We start from the raw sequence: 14,751 nt of genomic DNA, 5'->3' as shown, positions 1-14,751 counted from the left end.
TCCTAATAAGTAGTACAAAAAAACCAGAGGAATAATTCCATATATTTGTCTATAGCAATGTGAAATTTTCTCCTGTTTGGTTGTTTGCTCGTTTATTTGGGGGTTTTTGGGTTTTGTTTGATTTAGGGTTTATTTATAGATATGAAAATATCCAAAAATTACTTTGGAGACATAAAACCAGGTTTTCTACTTCCTTGCAAATAATCCAAATCACAGCATCATTTCCAAACTTATAAATTGCTCTGGGACTGGGCTCTTCCAAAGAGAATGTATAAAATAACTGAGCAGTAGAGAGTTACAGGGAGATTTTAAAGGGGTACTGGGCTGGTTCTTAGAGCCTTTTTCCTACCTCAGACATGAACATCTTCCTCATCCTGACATTCCCTGGCTGGAATTTTCTGTTCATTTTTGTTGGGTTTTGGGTTTTTTGGGTTTTTTTGGGTTTGTTTTGTTGTTGGGTTTTTTCTTTTTTGGAGGGGGGGTTGTTTGTTTGTTTGTTTGTTTTCTTTGTGTAGGTTTGGGATTTTAAGAGAAACATCAAAAAGAAAACAGAGTTCAAGCTCTAGGTCTGGAGCAGAACACCATTTTCCTTCATTTCTCCGTGAGGGATACAGAATTGATGAACTGAGGGGAAATTTCAGTTGTCTTTGAGGGATTTCAAACTTTAATCTCCATCTTTTCCACAAAAAAAAAATGTGGAGAGAGGAGCCCACACTGGAGCAGGTTTGCTGGTAGGACCTGTGACCCCAAAGGGGACCCAGGGTGGAGGAGTTCCTGAAGGAATTGACTCCATGGATAAAAGGGAGCAGTTCCTGAAGGAATTGACTCCATGGATAAAAGGGAGCAGTTCCTGAAGGACAGATTTCATGGAAAGGGATCCACACTGGGGGAATGACCCCATGGAAGTTGGAGCTGTTCCTGTAGGACTGACCTCATAGAAAAGGAATCAGTTCCTGCTGGAATGACCCCATGGAAAGGACTCACATTGGAGCAGTTCCTACAGGACTGACCCCATGGATAAAAGGATCAATTCCTGAAGGACTGACCCCATGGGGAAAAGGGATCAGTGTCTGAAGGACTGACCTCATGGATAAACAGATCAATTCCTGAAGGACTGACCCCATGGGGAAAAGGGAGATGCTCCTGAAAGACAGAGCCCAGGGAAAAGGATCTACACTGGAACAGCTCCTCTAGGACTGACCCCAGGGAAGTTGGAGCAGTTCCTACAGGAATGACCCCATGGAAAAAGGGATCAATTCCTGAAGGACTGACCCCATGGAAAGGAATCCACACTGGGGCAGTTCCTACAGGAATGACCCCGTGGAAGTTGGAGCTGTTCCTGTAGTGATGAACCCATGGATAAAAGGATCAATTCCTGAAGGACTGACCCCATGGAAAAGGGATCAGTTCCTGAAGGACTGACCCCATGGAAAGGGATCCACACCGGGGCAGTTCCTGCAGGAATGACCCCATGGAAGTTGGAGCTGTTCCTGTAGGACCGACCCCATGGAAAAGGGATCAGTTCCTGAAGGACTGACCCCATGGAAAAGGGATCAGTTCCTGAAGGATTGACCCCATGGAAAAGGGATCAATTCCTGAAGGACTGACCTCATGGGAAAGGGAGCTGTTCCTGAAAGACAGAGTCCATGGGAAAAGGATCTAAACTGGGGTAGTTCCTGTAGGACTGACCCCAGGGAAGTTGGAGCAGTTCCTGCAGGAATGACCCCACAGGAGAAGGGATCAATTCCTGATGGACTGACCCCATGGAAAGGGATCCACACTGGGGCAGTTCCTGCAGGAATGACCCCGTGGAAGTTGGAGCTGTTCCTGTAGGACTGACCCCATATAAAAGGGATCAGCTCCTGCTGGAATGACCTGATGATAAAAGGGATCAGTTCCTGTAGGACTGGCCTCATAGAAAAGGGATCAGTTCCTGCTGGAATGACCCCATGGAAAGGACTCACACTGGAGCAGTTCCTACAGGACTGACCCCATGGATAAAAGGATCAATTCCTGAAGGACTGACCTCATGGGAAAGGGAGCTGTTCCTGAAAGACAGAGTCCATGGGAACGGGATCTAAACTGGGGTAGTTCCTGTAGGACTGACCCCAGGAAAGTTGGAGCAGTTCCTGCAGGAATGACCCCACAGGAGAAGGGATCAATTCCTGAAGGACTGACCCAATGGAAAAGGGACACCCCCTGGAGCAGTTCCCAATGGAGCTCCCTGTTGGAGTCCAGGACATCCCTCTGGCCACCCTGGAGGGTTTGGAGACCGGACAGGGGGTCTGGGATCTGTCCAAGGGGCTCAGGCAGCCTCACACAGAGCCCAGGAGGGCACTGCCTCTGATCCCTGCCATGGCAGTGAATGCCCACAGTGTGTGAAGAATCACAAGCCGGGAGAATTCAAAATAAGCAGTAGTTAGTTTATCATAGAATGTAAATGTAGAATCTAGGATTCTCAGTATATGGGTTTGAAGAGGCAAGATGGAGGAATTGGGGAGTGGTCCCTGTGCTCCTTGTTCTTGTTCTTTTCCCCCATTTTCTGCTGAGTTGGATCACAAGGATTGGTTTAGAGTAGAAATGACATGTTAACATAGGTAGCGAGTGTTGGCAAAATTCTGTCAATAAAAGGTTCGTTTTGGACGGTGGTTGGACCAGAAATGGTACAAAGGGTCCGGGACCCTCTGACCCACCCAGTCCCCCGCGTGTCCTGCTCTGCTGGGGACGCCCTGCAGAGCTGGGAAAGAACTGAGAGATAATGAAAGAATAAACAACCCTGGAAACACGGACTGGGGACTCAGCTTGTCTGCTCTGGCTCTGGTGTGGGACCTTTTGGGCAAGAGAAGTTCAAAAGCCCTACACACCTCAGGGAACAGCAGCCCCGAGGAGAATCTCAGGGAACAGCAACCCTGAGAGCGCCCCCTGAGCCACTGGAAAAAATCGAGACCATTTTGAGCCCAGGAAGAAGAGAGGGGTGGGGGAAAGATATTTTTTAAGACATACTTTTTATTTCTCATGATCCTACCCTGGTTTTAGTGGAAATACTTTCATTTTTTCTCCCAGGTCAAGCCTGCTTTGCCTGTGACAGCAATGCCTGAGAGTTCTCCCTATCCTCATCTCCACCCAGGAGCCTTTCATGGTATTTTCTCTCCCCTGTCCAGCTGAGGAGGGGGTGACAGAGCGGCTTTGGGGGTGTCCAGCACCCAGCAGGGCTCACCCACCTCGAGAGGCTGTGGTTGAACCCCTGGGGACAAAGGAGGGAGCTGAGCCTGGAAATTCATTGATCTGACTGATTTTGTGTACAAAACAAGGAGATTTTCTGCTAGAAAATGGAGAGGGGGAAGCTCTCAGTGCATTTACACCATGTATTCCTCACTAATTCCTCACTCTTTCTGGATTTTGAGGTTCAAATTTCAGGATCAGTGCCCAAAGGCCAAACAGACCATTTTGGAGAGCAGCTTCTTCTGGGTGTCCTTCCAGTGGTGACAGAGACTGAACTTGGGCCATCTTTGTTTAATTAAGGTGGAACCTATCCCAAGCTCCCATAATAAAACAAGGAAACCTTGATGATATGAACCCTGACCAAAGAAAGAGGGCAAGAAAAACTGGAAGTAATAGCAAGGAAAAGCAGCAAGTTCCTGTATGGGTGAATTTTCATTTTTCCCATGCCCATGCTAGACCTTTCCAATCAGCCTGGTGGGACCAGCAAGGAAACCTTCCCTTCCCTTCCCTTCCCTTCCCTTCCCTTCCCTTCCCTTCCCTTCCCTTCCCTTCCCTTCCCTTCCCTTCCCTTCCCTTCCCTTCCCTTCCCTTCCCTTCCCTTCCCTTCCCTTCCCTTCCCTTCCCTTCCCTTCCCTTCCCTTCCCTTCCCTTCCCTTCCCTTCCCTTCCCTTCCCTTCCCTTCCCTTCCCTTCCCTTCCCTTCCCTTCCCTTCCCTTCCCTTCCCTTCCCTTCCCTTCCCTTCCCTTCCCTTCCCTTCCCTTCCCTTCCCTTCCCTTCCCTTCCCTTCCCTTCCCTTCCCTTCCCTTCCCTTCCCTTCCCTTCCCTTCCCTTCCCTTCCCTTCCCAAACCTTCCCAAACCTTCCCAAACCTTCCCAAACCTTCCCAAACCTTCCCAAACCTTCCCAAACCTTCCCAAACCTTCCCTTCCCTTCCCTTCCCAAACCTTCCCTTCCCTTCCCTTCCCTTCCCTTCCCTTCCCTTCCCTTCCCTTCCCTTCCCTTCCCTTCCCTTCCCTTCCCTTCCCTTCCCTTCCCTTCCCTTCCCTTCCCTTCCCTTCCCTTCCCTTCCCTTCCCTTCCCAAACCTTCCCTTCCCAAACCTTCCCTTCCCAAACCTTCCCTTCCCAAACCTTCCCTTCCCAAACCTTCCCTTCCCAAACCTTCCCTTCCCAAACCTTCCCTTCCCAAACCTTCCCTTCCCAAACCTTCCCTTCCCTTCCCTTCCCTTCCCTTCCCTTCCCTTCCCTTCCCTTCCCTTCCCTTCCCTTCCCTTCCCTTCCCAAACCTTCCCTTCCCTTCCCTTCCCTTCCCAAACCTTCCCTTCCCAAACCTTCCCAAACCTTCCCAAACCTTCCCAAACCTTCCCAAACCTTCCCAAACCTTCCCAAACCTTCCCAAACCTTCCCTTCCATTCCCTTCCCAAACCTTCCCAAACCTTCCCTTCCCAAACCTTCCCTAACCTTCCCTAACCTTCCCTAACTTTCCCTAACCTTCCCTTCCCTAACCTTCCCTAACCTTCCCAAACCTTCCCAAACCTTCCCAAACCTTCCCTTCCCAAACCTTCCCAAACCTTCCCAAACCTTCCCAAACCTTCCCAAACCTTCCCAAACCTTCCGGAATTCCAAGCTCCTTAAGCTCCTGCCTTGGAGATTTGGCCGATCCAGGTCCATTTGAGGATCTCAAGTTCACAGAAGTGACCTTGACCAGAATTTCTCCTTTCCTTCTCCATCCCCTCCACGCCCCTCGTGTTCCAGCCCTTTGTGAAAAGCTCATTCTTTACTTAAATTTCTCTGCCTGTCCACAGTAAAAATCCTGTTTAGAAATCAAAGGTGCAGTTGTTAATGGCAGCACATTCATTTGCTCATGGCTGTGCTCAGAACAGAGTAAAACATCACATAATTAGGCATAAATAGCATTATGCATAAATAACACTTTCCATCCATCATCTCTAAATCATGACTAAAGTATTTATAAACTTTACCATCGAGTTTTACCAAAGTCCTTCTGACAGTCATTATATAATGCATTGAATGCCAAGCAGCATAAAATACCACCAAAAAAAAAGGAAAAAAAAAAGAAAAAAGAGAGAGAGAAATGTTTTTTAATCAGAACTCCTCTATTCCTCACAGATCCATTATTCATCTCCACTAGATTAGTCACACTGTTCATATAAGCCAAGGACCACTGAGAAAACAAATCTCTGAGCAGGACTTTGCAAAAGTAAATAAAAATACTCACCCTGACTTTTTACAATGTTCAAAGGATTTCAGACAGATAGAGTAAAAATGATCCAGTGTGTGCTTTTCCCACTAGGTTTTTTTCCAGTTTCTCCAGCCAAGAAGCTTCCTCTCCCTGATTGATACACTCCCTCTCCTATTCCCAGCTTTTGCCTTTTAAACTCTCTCCTGTGCTTAAAAGAAATACGGCTCGCAGCAAATGTCTGGTCACGAAACTTCGGGTGTCATAATTAACACCAATTATCGGAGCCGCATGAAAATACTTTCGGAAAATTCATCGAATTCCAGCTCCGGTTGTAATGGGGGGGAAAAAACATGAAGTTGACCTTAACAAAACAAGCTGATTCTCCTCAGAAAACTGAAATTGAAAACCTGACCAGAACATGAGCGCTGAGAGTTTTTAACTTGGGCGTATTTTTTGCGAATATCACCCATTTGTATCAGTCCATCAACCCTGACAGCTCCCGCGGAGCTGCACTGCTGCCTCTGTTATCACTGCGCCCCACACACACCGTGCACCCCAGCAAAATAAAACCCCCAAATTCACAAGTTGGAAGGGTAAAAAATAAACAAACCCACAAGCTTTATTTCATTTTTAAACAGCAGTATTTTTTTTTTCTGGGTAGGAGCTTTTGACAAACCCTCCGAGTAACAAGAAAGAGCGCTGAGATTTCCTTCCCTCCACCCTGGTTAGAAACGGGATCCGTGCCCCAGCTGGATATTTCCAGTTCATGCCCAGTAGAAATAATTTTCTGTCCTATTGCCAAACGTGTCCCATGTGGCCGGCAAAGGTTGGACAATAGCAGCGATAGAGCTTCCAGAAAGGAGCTGAAAACGATCCCCCGCCACCGGAGGCCTCGATTCTGCATAGTTTCATCATTCCAGCACCAAAATTCCACTTCCTTTTTTTTCCCTTTCAAGTGCTCAGTTCGGATCGGTCGTGTTGCCAAATGTTTGCGGCTCCCACCTTGTCCGGAGGGACACGGCCGGGTGGCACCCCAGGGGTTGGTCCCCAAATCTTCCAGCTCCCCGGTAATCCTCAGCAGCCCCGCTGAATATCAAGAGAGGGCAATTCAACAAATCCCGAGGAATCTGTTTTATTAGCATTTATGGGATTTGCGTGTGTGAGCGGCTGTGTGTGTACAGCCACGCTTGGGAGCGGTAGTTACAGGGAAAAAAAAAATTAAAATAAAGAATCCAGGGGATTCCTCCGGGGACGATCAGCGCTGCTGCCCCTGGAGCTGTGCTGATGGTGCGGGCTGGAAATGTTCGAATGTCTGACGGTGTTTTCTTTCCTGTGGAACTCGGTGGGATTTCTCACAGTTAATACTTCAGCTAAGCACATCAGACTAAAGTTAAGCCCCGCTCTGTGCTCGGCTCCGCAGCCCCGGTTTCCTCCCCATCCTCCACTGAGGGGAAAAAAAAATTAAAAAATTTTTTTAAAAAGCAGGAAAACTCCGCCAACACCAAAATCGCGGCTCTGAGAAGTTTGGGGGGTTTTGTGTGGCAAGAGTGGCACCTCCACGGACACGGGGGGGTGGCAGCCCCCGTGCCTGTCCTCGCCTGGAGCGGCCCTGGGAATTCCTTTGGATCCCGGGCGGGGCAGGGGAGGGAAGGGAGCGGAGCTGGGGGTCCCGGCTGTGCCGCCCCCAAGGAAAAAAAAATGCGGAATTGCCCCAAAAAAAGGTGTTGGACCCCCTCTCTTGGAGCCTCGGGCTTGTCCCCATGGCCACCCAGACACGGGGCACCCACCTGCACAACGGAGCTGCGAAAAAGAGTTTATTTGGGTGTGGATTGGGGGTTTTCCTCACCTCTCGTTTTCCGTCTCCAGATGAAAATCCTGGAAAGAAAAAAAAATGGAAAACGTTGGAAATGTTCCTCTTCAACACAGCTCACCTGGGGAAGAAACTCTCCCCCTCTGTCTCCCACCCCGGGAAGGGTTTTCCCCTCCAAGCAAAGGGAAAATGTTGTTAAATAAAGTGCGGTTTGTGCGCGCCCGGTTTGGGATCCCACAACAGGGTATCGGTGAGAACGTGATCCGAACCTTTAAACAATAATGTTTTATTTATTCCTCCAATTTACCTTCGTCCCGACGAGGAGTTTCTCATGACAAAGGTGGCAGGAAAGTCCCTGCAGCCACCTCGGACTCACATCGCGAATGCACCTCGAGAGATCTGGGCCACCCTTGCAGCACCGCGATTTTTCATTTTCCGTCGGGATTCTGTGGAAAACATTCCCAAATCTGTCTCTTCTCCAAACCTCCGCAATCCCTTGGGAGCACGACGCGCTCCCCTCACGCTTTCCTTTGCCACCCCGTCGTTTGTCTCGATATTTTGTTTACAGGACCCAGAAATGTCCCACATAAATTCCTTTTCGGAATCAGCGATCGCGGGGCTTGTTGAATCGGACCCCGGTAGGACCTGCCTTGATACACAGCTAATTTGCTGCAAATAAATAAATATATCTATATATAAAGTAAATGTTTTCCCCCGATATATATAGATTTATTTTTTTTTTACCTCTGCTCATACGTCCAGTTTCGGCGGCGGGCGGAGGTTGCATTGAATTTTGAGAATTTCCCCGAAAAGCTGAAGTTTCTTTTCGACGGCTCTTTTTGGCTTGGGGTGGAGTTTTTTTGGTTGTTTGCTTTCCCCCCTTAAATTAATTTACGTTTGTTTTGCTCGGCAGAAAGTCCCAGCCGGAACACGCTGCAGTAAAAATAAAATTAAAAATACAGCGGCGGGTTAAATCTGGCGTGGCCGATGTGCCCAGGAGCGTCCCCATGAACAGGAGCTGCTGTTTCACCCCTGTTTTGGGGGTAAAAAGGGCAGTGCAGGAGGGACAGACGGGGCACATCGCACATTTAGGCTGTGGCTCGGCTTCCCTTGACCTGCGAGCCAGCTCCAGCCCCAATCCCACCCATTCCCTCCTTGCCTGCCCTGCAGAAGCCGCTGTCCCCGAGGGATGAGCAGAGGGATGGGTTTGGGGACAGAGCCCCCTCCGGGCTCCGCTCGCCCGCAGCTCCCGCCGGAGGGGCCGCGGGGAGGGCAGAGAGCCGGGCCGGGCTCCTGCTGCCCTAATGGGATAATTACAATTACAGAGGCCGGGCGAGCTTGGGCAAACACACACCGGCTCAACACCGGCCCGCCGGCCGGGCCTCTGCCGGGATTAACGCTAAGGACCGGGGCGCGGTGCCTCCCATCCCCCGCGGGGCGCGGAGCCGCGGCTCGCCGGGCTCTGCTGGCCCCTCCTTTCTCTCCTTTGCCCCCTCCTTTAATCCCCACGCGTGTCCGGGGAGGGTCGCGGCACGGGCTGGCTCAGCGGGGCTGTGTCCCCGTGCGGGTGCGACAGCGACACACGCGTGGCTTCGTGTCCCCAAGAGCAGCGGGGGCTGCTCGGGGGCTCCTGCGGGGTTAAACCCGGCCGGGCACGGCTCAGCCCTTCATCCCCTCACTCGGGACGTGACGAGGCACCCGGGGGTGTCATTTGTGACAAACTCTCGGCGGTCACAGCCCCGCCGGCTCTCGGAGCTCGGGGGTCCCGGGATTCTCCGCTCCGGCAGCTGCGGGGTTAAAGCGCGGCTGGCGGGGCGGCTCCCCCGGAGCTCGGCGCCCTCCCCCTGCATGTCCGAGGGGCCGCGTGTGAATATATTTGTACATTCGCGTGTAAGATGTGACACAATTACGGTATCAGACGGCAGAAATGCGTGCCGCGTGTGTCCCAGCCACGCGTACCTGTGTGCGTGTCCAGGTACGCGTCACCCCCTCCCCAACAACGGGGGAAACCTCGGGTGGGGCTGAGGACAGGGCCCCACGCGTGTCACACCCCCCCAGTGTCCCCTCCCGCCCCGGGTGGGGGGACAAGGCCCCCTCGGGGTCACCGCGAAGGGCAGCGAGGGGCAGGGGGCTCTGCGGGGAGCGGCCGGGGCTGCCCCGGGAGCGGCCCCCGCCCCCGGCTCCCCCCGGGCCGGCCTCCCGTGCCCTCGGCAGCGCTGATTGAGCTCCGCAGTCGCTGCCTCCTCTGGATTCGGGTCCCTCGGAGGGCGCTGCGCGGGAGGACACGTCACGGGTACATTATCCCCTCCCCTCTTGAGGCTCTGCTGGCTTTCCGCAGCCTCTGCTAAAGAATTAACCGAGAGGTCCACTTCAGAGCTCCTTCTGGCCCTGGCAAAATAAATAAATAAATTTCTAAAAGGGCGAGGAAAGAAAAGGAAAAAAAAAAAAAAGAAAAGAAAAGAAAAGAAAAGAAAAGAAAAAGAAAAAAAAAGCCGGAGATATCGGTGCTTTCAGACGAGGAGCGTGGCGGCTGTGATTTCCGAGAGGAGGGGAGTTGTGCCTTCGATCCTTGCCGAATTGCGGGAGGTGAATGTAGCAAACCCTCCCCTTGCCTTTGAAAGGCATGTCTCTGCCAAAGAGCCACCGCTTCGCTCTCGAAATACGTGACAAATAAAAAAGAAACAAAAAAGAGAGAGAGAGAGAGAAAAGAGAGAAACGATTCCTATCTTTCAAAACCTTTTTTTCTTTAAAAGGAGCGAAAAAAAGGAAAAACGACCAAAAAACCAAACCAATAAATAAAAGCAACAACAACAACAACAAAAATCAATGCCGCGCCTTTGCCAGCGCTCGGACTTGTTTGGAAAGAGACAACGCTGAAGTGGCACTGGTCCCGAGGAAAACGGATCCTTTAATTTGACTCCGCATGAGAAGCACGCCCGGAGCCGGGCGCAGCGGCCGCAGCGGCAGCAGCAGCCCCGCGGCCCCCGGCGGAGCCCCCCGGGCGCGGCCGGAGCGGCAGCGCCCCTGGGCCGCGGGAGCCCGGCCGGAGGGGACGGGCGGAGGGGAAGGAGAGCCGCTGATCCCGGAGCGCTCCGGCCACCGGCTTCGCCTCTGCTTCAGCGCCGCGTCCTCGGCACCTCGGGACCAGCTCATTCTGCACCTCGTTCAGCGAGCCCCGCTGTCCTTCTGGTTCCTTTTTTCTTTTTCTTTCTTTCTTTTTTTTTTTTTTTTTTTTTTTTGAGAGACAAAATGTCCAAAAATGGTTCAGCCTGCTTAGCCCAATGATTTCTTGCATGGACGCTCTGTATTCTTTCTTTTTTTTTTTCTTTTTTTTTTTTTTAATCGTTATTTTTGGACGGGGAAGGATTGAGTAGAAGAAATCGGTCAGTGAGGGGGACCCAGAGGCTCGCTCCCCGTTGAGGAGAGGATCAAGATCCGATTCCCGGCTGCACGCAGAGAACGGAGGCTGCCGTGGGGCTTTCAGCCTGGGTTTCGAAGCCCTCGCTGCTACAGGGTCAGAGCAGATCCGCCTTTCCCGAGCGGCTTTCCCGCCCTGGTTGTAGCTCAGAGATCGCCTCCCCCCTCCTCGCACCATTTCTGTTGGTGTTGGTTTTGTTCGGTTGGTTTAGCTTTGTTTTTCCCTCCCCTTTTTGTCTTTTTTTTTTTTTTTTCCCACTTCGTTTATTATTATTGTTGTTAATTATTTGATTTGATTTGGGACAATTCCCTTCCCTAAACGAAAACTGTAAGTGTGCAGTGGAAATCCATGCCCCCCTGCCATTCGGAAGAACCGGGTCTAATATGCCAGTGACATCCCCGCCTTGCAGCAGTCGCGATGAAGGAAAAATCCAAGAACGCGGCAAAGACTAGACGGGAAAAAGAAAATGGAGAATTCTACGAGCTGGCCAAACTGCTGCCGCTGCCCTCGGCCATCACCTCGCAGCTGGACAAGGCGTCCATCATCCGCCTCACCACCAGCTACCTGAAAATGCGAGCGGTCTTCCCCGAAGGTAAAGCCACCCCCTGGGAGCCCGGGAGGGAGGGAGAGAGCGGGGAGGGGGCGCTGGGCTGGGCACGGCCCGGGCAGGAGCGAGGGGATGCCCGCGGTGGCGAGCGAGGGGGATCGAGGGAGAGGCGAGCTGGAAATGAGCCCGTCCTCGCTGGAAGAGGAGGCAGCGCTGCCTCAGCCCCGGAGGGAGGCAGAGGCGGCTGCTTCATCCCTCCTTTCTCCTCCTCGGCTGCCGCTTCAGCCCCTTGGCTCGGGGGGAGCGCCCCGGTGAGAGCGGGCTCGGTTCGTGTCTGCGGCCCCCGAGGAGCCCGCCCGGCCCCCGGGGATGGCCCCTGGGCGCGGCCCTTCCCGTCCGGGGGAAAACAACCCAAAAACCAACGAACTGTGCGGTTGTTAATACCATTTTGTTTTGGTCGGAGTTTTCTGGAGCTAGGCGAGCAGGCTGGGAGGCCCTGCGGCTTCTCCTGGGGCCGGCGAGAGAGGGGAAGGAGGGTCCGAGCCCAGCCCGGCCGCGACCCCTTCTTGTGGCTCTTGTCGGGGACAGCCAGCAGCGAGCCCGGCACCGATCTCTCCTTCCCGCGGGGTTTGGGGGGAATCAGCTTTCCCCGGGGACCGGGCAGCTTCCCCCGGGGCTCAATTAAAGCCCGGCTGCCCCCCTTTGTCATCTGCTTGTGCCTCCCCGGACCAGGAGCCGGGGTGAAGGAATTAGCGAGTCCCGCAGCGGGAAATGGTCTGCTCTGCTCTTCTCTCCGGCGCGGTTTCTAAGGAGCTTTATTAAAAGGCTAAAAAAGAAAAACGCGGCCAAAAATAAAATCGGGGGAGGGCGGAAAAAAAAAAAAAAAAAGAAACAACAACAACAAATCGTCCCAACCCGAGCAGAGCTTACCGTCGTGGCCATTTAATTCAGAAAATTCGGGAGCACGGAGCAGCCGTGCCATGGGAAGCCAGGGCTGCTTTAGCGTGCGCCCCCGAGCCGGCGGAGCAGGGGGAGCGAGGCACTGCTCCGCCGCATTTTCCAGCCATCATTCCCCAGCGGGAAACCTCCCGACGAGAACCAGAAGCGCCGTCATTTCGAGGTGGGGGTCACTGGCCGGCCGTGCCTGGCGAGCCGTGCCCCCGAGCGCCTTTGATTTGGGAGGGAGGGCGAGCGGCACGTTCCGAGATGCTGCCGGATGCGTCCCGGCTTTTCCAGCCCTGCTGATCCTCCAGAGCAACGAGGCGACCCCGAGAGCAGGTTTATACCCACGGCCCGGGTGTGTTTTATGTGTCTGTCTTCCCTAAACAGGCCGGGCGTGCGCTTCCGCACACTCTGCTTATTAAGGGCAACGTTTAAATGCATACAGCGAATTCCTGATCTTTCATCGTCTTAAGTACGCCTGGAAATACATTGAAAAGCGAAGCTCTGCGCCCAGGGATGACAGGCCGGGGGAATTACCTCCTCCGCTCCCCGAGCCCTGCGTTTGGTGCCTGGGAGGGTGGAGGGGACAGGGGGACCCGGACAGAGGCGGCTGCGGGCAGAGCCGGCCGCAGATGGATTTGTTTTAGGGGGGTTTCTCTTCCACGCAGTCCCGCATCACCCAAACTTCTGTCTCCCTCGGGATTTACCCGTGGAAGGAGAGGAGGAGGTCCCCATCCATCCGTCCTTCTGTCCGTCCTCCCTCTCCCCTCCTCATACTCGGCTACTGGTTTCCAGTTGGCTTTACTGGGAGGGGAAACAGCCCGGAAAGGTTTCCCAGCTCCAATCCCCAGCCCGGGGAAAGAGCCCCATGGCCCGGTTGGAGCCAGTGGGTGCGGGGCAGCCCCGTCCGAGCTCCTGGGCCGTGAAATTCAGGTGGGCACCAACCAGGCCCCCTCCCCAGCCCCGGCCTCCTCCCGGGGAGGCCGCGATGCTCTCCCCGGGGATCGCCCCCGGAGAGGGGGTGCAGCACCCCGGGGGGCCCCAGCCGCCCCCCTGGGAGCCTAAAGGGGTGACAGGGTGGGGGGACGGGTCTGGGAGGCCGCCAGACCCGTGCTAGGCCCGGATTAGCTGCGGCCAGCACGACCAGAAGCGTTGTTCAGCTGCAGACCTGGCTTCAGCTCTGTCTAGACTGGAGAGAGAGGGAGGGAGGGAGAGAGGGCTGTGTTTCTAAAACCCTCGGTGGATGGCTGACCCCTGATTCCCACAGCGAGCTGGAACGTAGATTAGGAAAAGTTTGAGCCCCTCAGCGAGGTGGCTGGTCCCGACAGGGTTTGTCGGGGCTTGGGACAGGTCTCCTGCTCAGCTCAGGGTTTTTCCGAAGCTGGACCGAACCCGCTCAGGCTCCAAGAAGAGAAATGGAAAGGGGATTTCTACCCCAGCTCCTTTCGACCCCGCAGTACGAGCCCTGCCAGGGACAAGTTGGTGCTCCCATGTCCCAGGCTGTGCCCTGCGACCTTGAGATTCAGAAGTTAAAGCCGGGACACCGCAGCCTCCCCCGCTCTCCCGATCCCTGACACCCGCTCCTCTCGTGTTTTCGGGTCCTTTTTGTTGTTGTTGTTGTTGTTGTTTTGGTTGCCACGGCTTTGTTGCTGTAGAACAAAAATATACCACGAGTCGTCTTCTGTCTCCGCTGTCAGTATTTTATTTTATTTTATTTATTTATTTTTATTTTGAAAAGGAGCTAATGGAAGAAAGAGAGGAGAGAACGGATCGCGTGTAAGATCCGCGATTCTCTGCCCCTCGGTTGTTGCACACTGGTGAAATCGTCACCCTCTCCCTCCCCCCAAAAGCGGTGTCCAAAACGGATTATAAAATTGGACATTTATGGTTGTTTAAACCGGATGGGAGCGAGCTAATTAATATGCGACCCAAAATATAATGCGCGCAATACAAACTAATCGGAATAAAGTGACGGAGCGGTAGATCTGAGACCTTCCTCATTCCGGGAAGCAGACAATAGGAATTACCAGGAATATTCACAGTCTTCGGCCCCCGTTTAAACCTGGCCACGAATGTGTATTTTAAGAAAATCGAGGCGAATCGCAGCTATTTCATCTGAGTGTCACACGCGCTCGGAAATGGTTCGTTAATGAATTCAACAAATAAATAAAGCGCGAGGCGTGAGTAATCCTTTTTGGAAAGCCGGCCCCTATTGTACTAACCACTAATAGTGACATTGAAGGTCTTACTAAAACAAAAGCGCTTTTTTTTTAGGGTTTTTCCTGGGGCCGGAGCCCCGCGCCGCGGGGTCGGGGCGGGGACGGGCGGCGGGGTCGCTGCGGTCTCTCCCGGCCGGAGGGGAGGGAGGGAGGGAGGGAGGGAAGGAGAAAGGGAGGGCGGGGGTCACTGCCGTGGCTCTGCCCGTGACCTCCCCGGCTGCAGGACGCCCGCTTTGGGGCCTCTTCACACGGTCTGGTGGGTTGGGCTCGGCGGGGAGAGCCGGGTTGTGCGGGTGTCCTGGAGGGAAGATTTGTTGGACTACTTTCCCCACTTTTTTTTTTTTTTTTTTTTTTTCTGCGACTTCACCTTCTTTTTTTAATTTTTAAAATTTT

At 53.1% G+C, this 14,751-nt stretch overlaps 1 protein-coding gene across 1 annotated transcript in view; it reads left to right on the top strand.

Annotated features, from left to right (window-relative positions):
• The first annotated feature begins 8,012 nt into the window (after positions 1-8,012).
• The window catches only part of SIM2 (SIM bHLH transcription factor 2), a 58,908-nt gene continuing 52,169 nt past the window's right edge, over positions 8,013-14,751 (top strand). The window contains exon 1 of the mRNA XM_063393217.1: positions 8,013-11,242. Within this exon, the coding sequence (XP_063249287.1) occupies positions 11,068-11,242 (175 nt within the window). The 5' untranslated portion in view covers positions 8,013-11,067. The remainder of the gene's footprint in view (positions 11,243-14,751) is intronic.

The sequence above is a fragment of the Prinia subflava genome, chromosome 3 (assembly GCF_021018805.1).
Source record: "Prinia subflava isolate CZ2003 ecotype Zambia chromosome 3, Cam_Psub_1.2, whole genome shotgun sequence".
NCBI lineage: Eukaryota > Metazoa > Chordata > Aves > Passeriformes > Cisticolidae > Prinia > Prinia subflava.
This window is presented reverse-complemented; position numbering and strand designations above follow the sequence as displayed.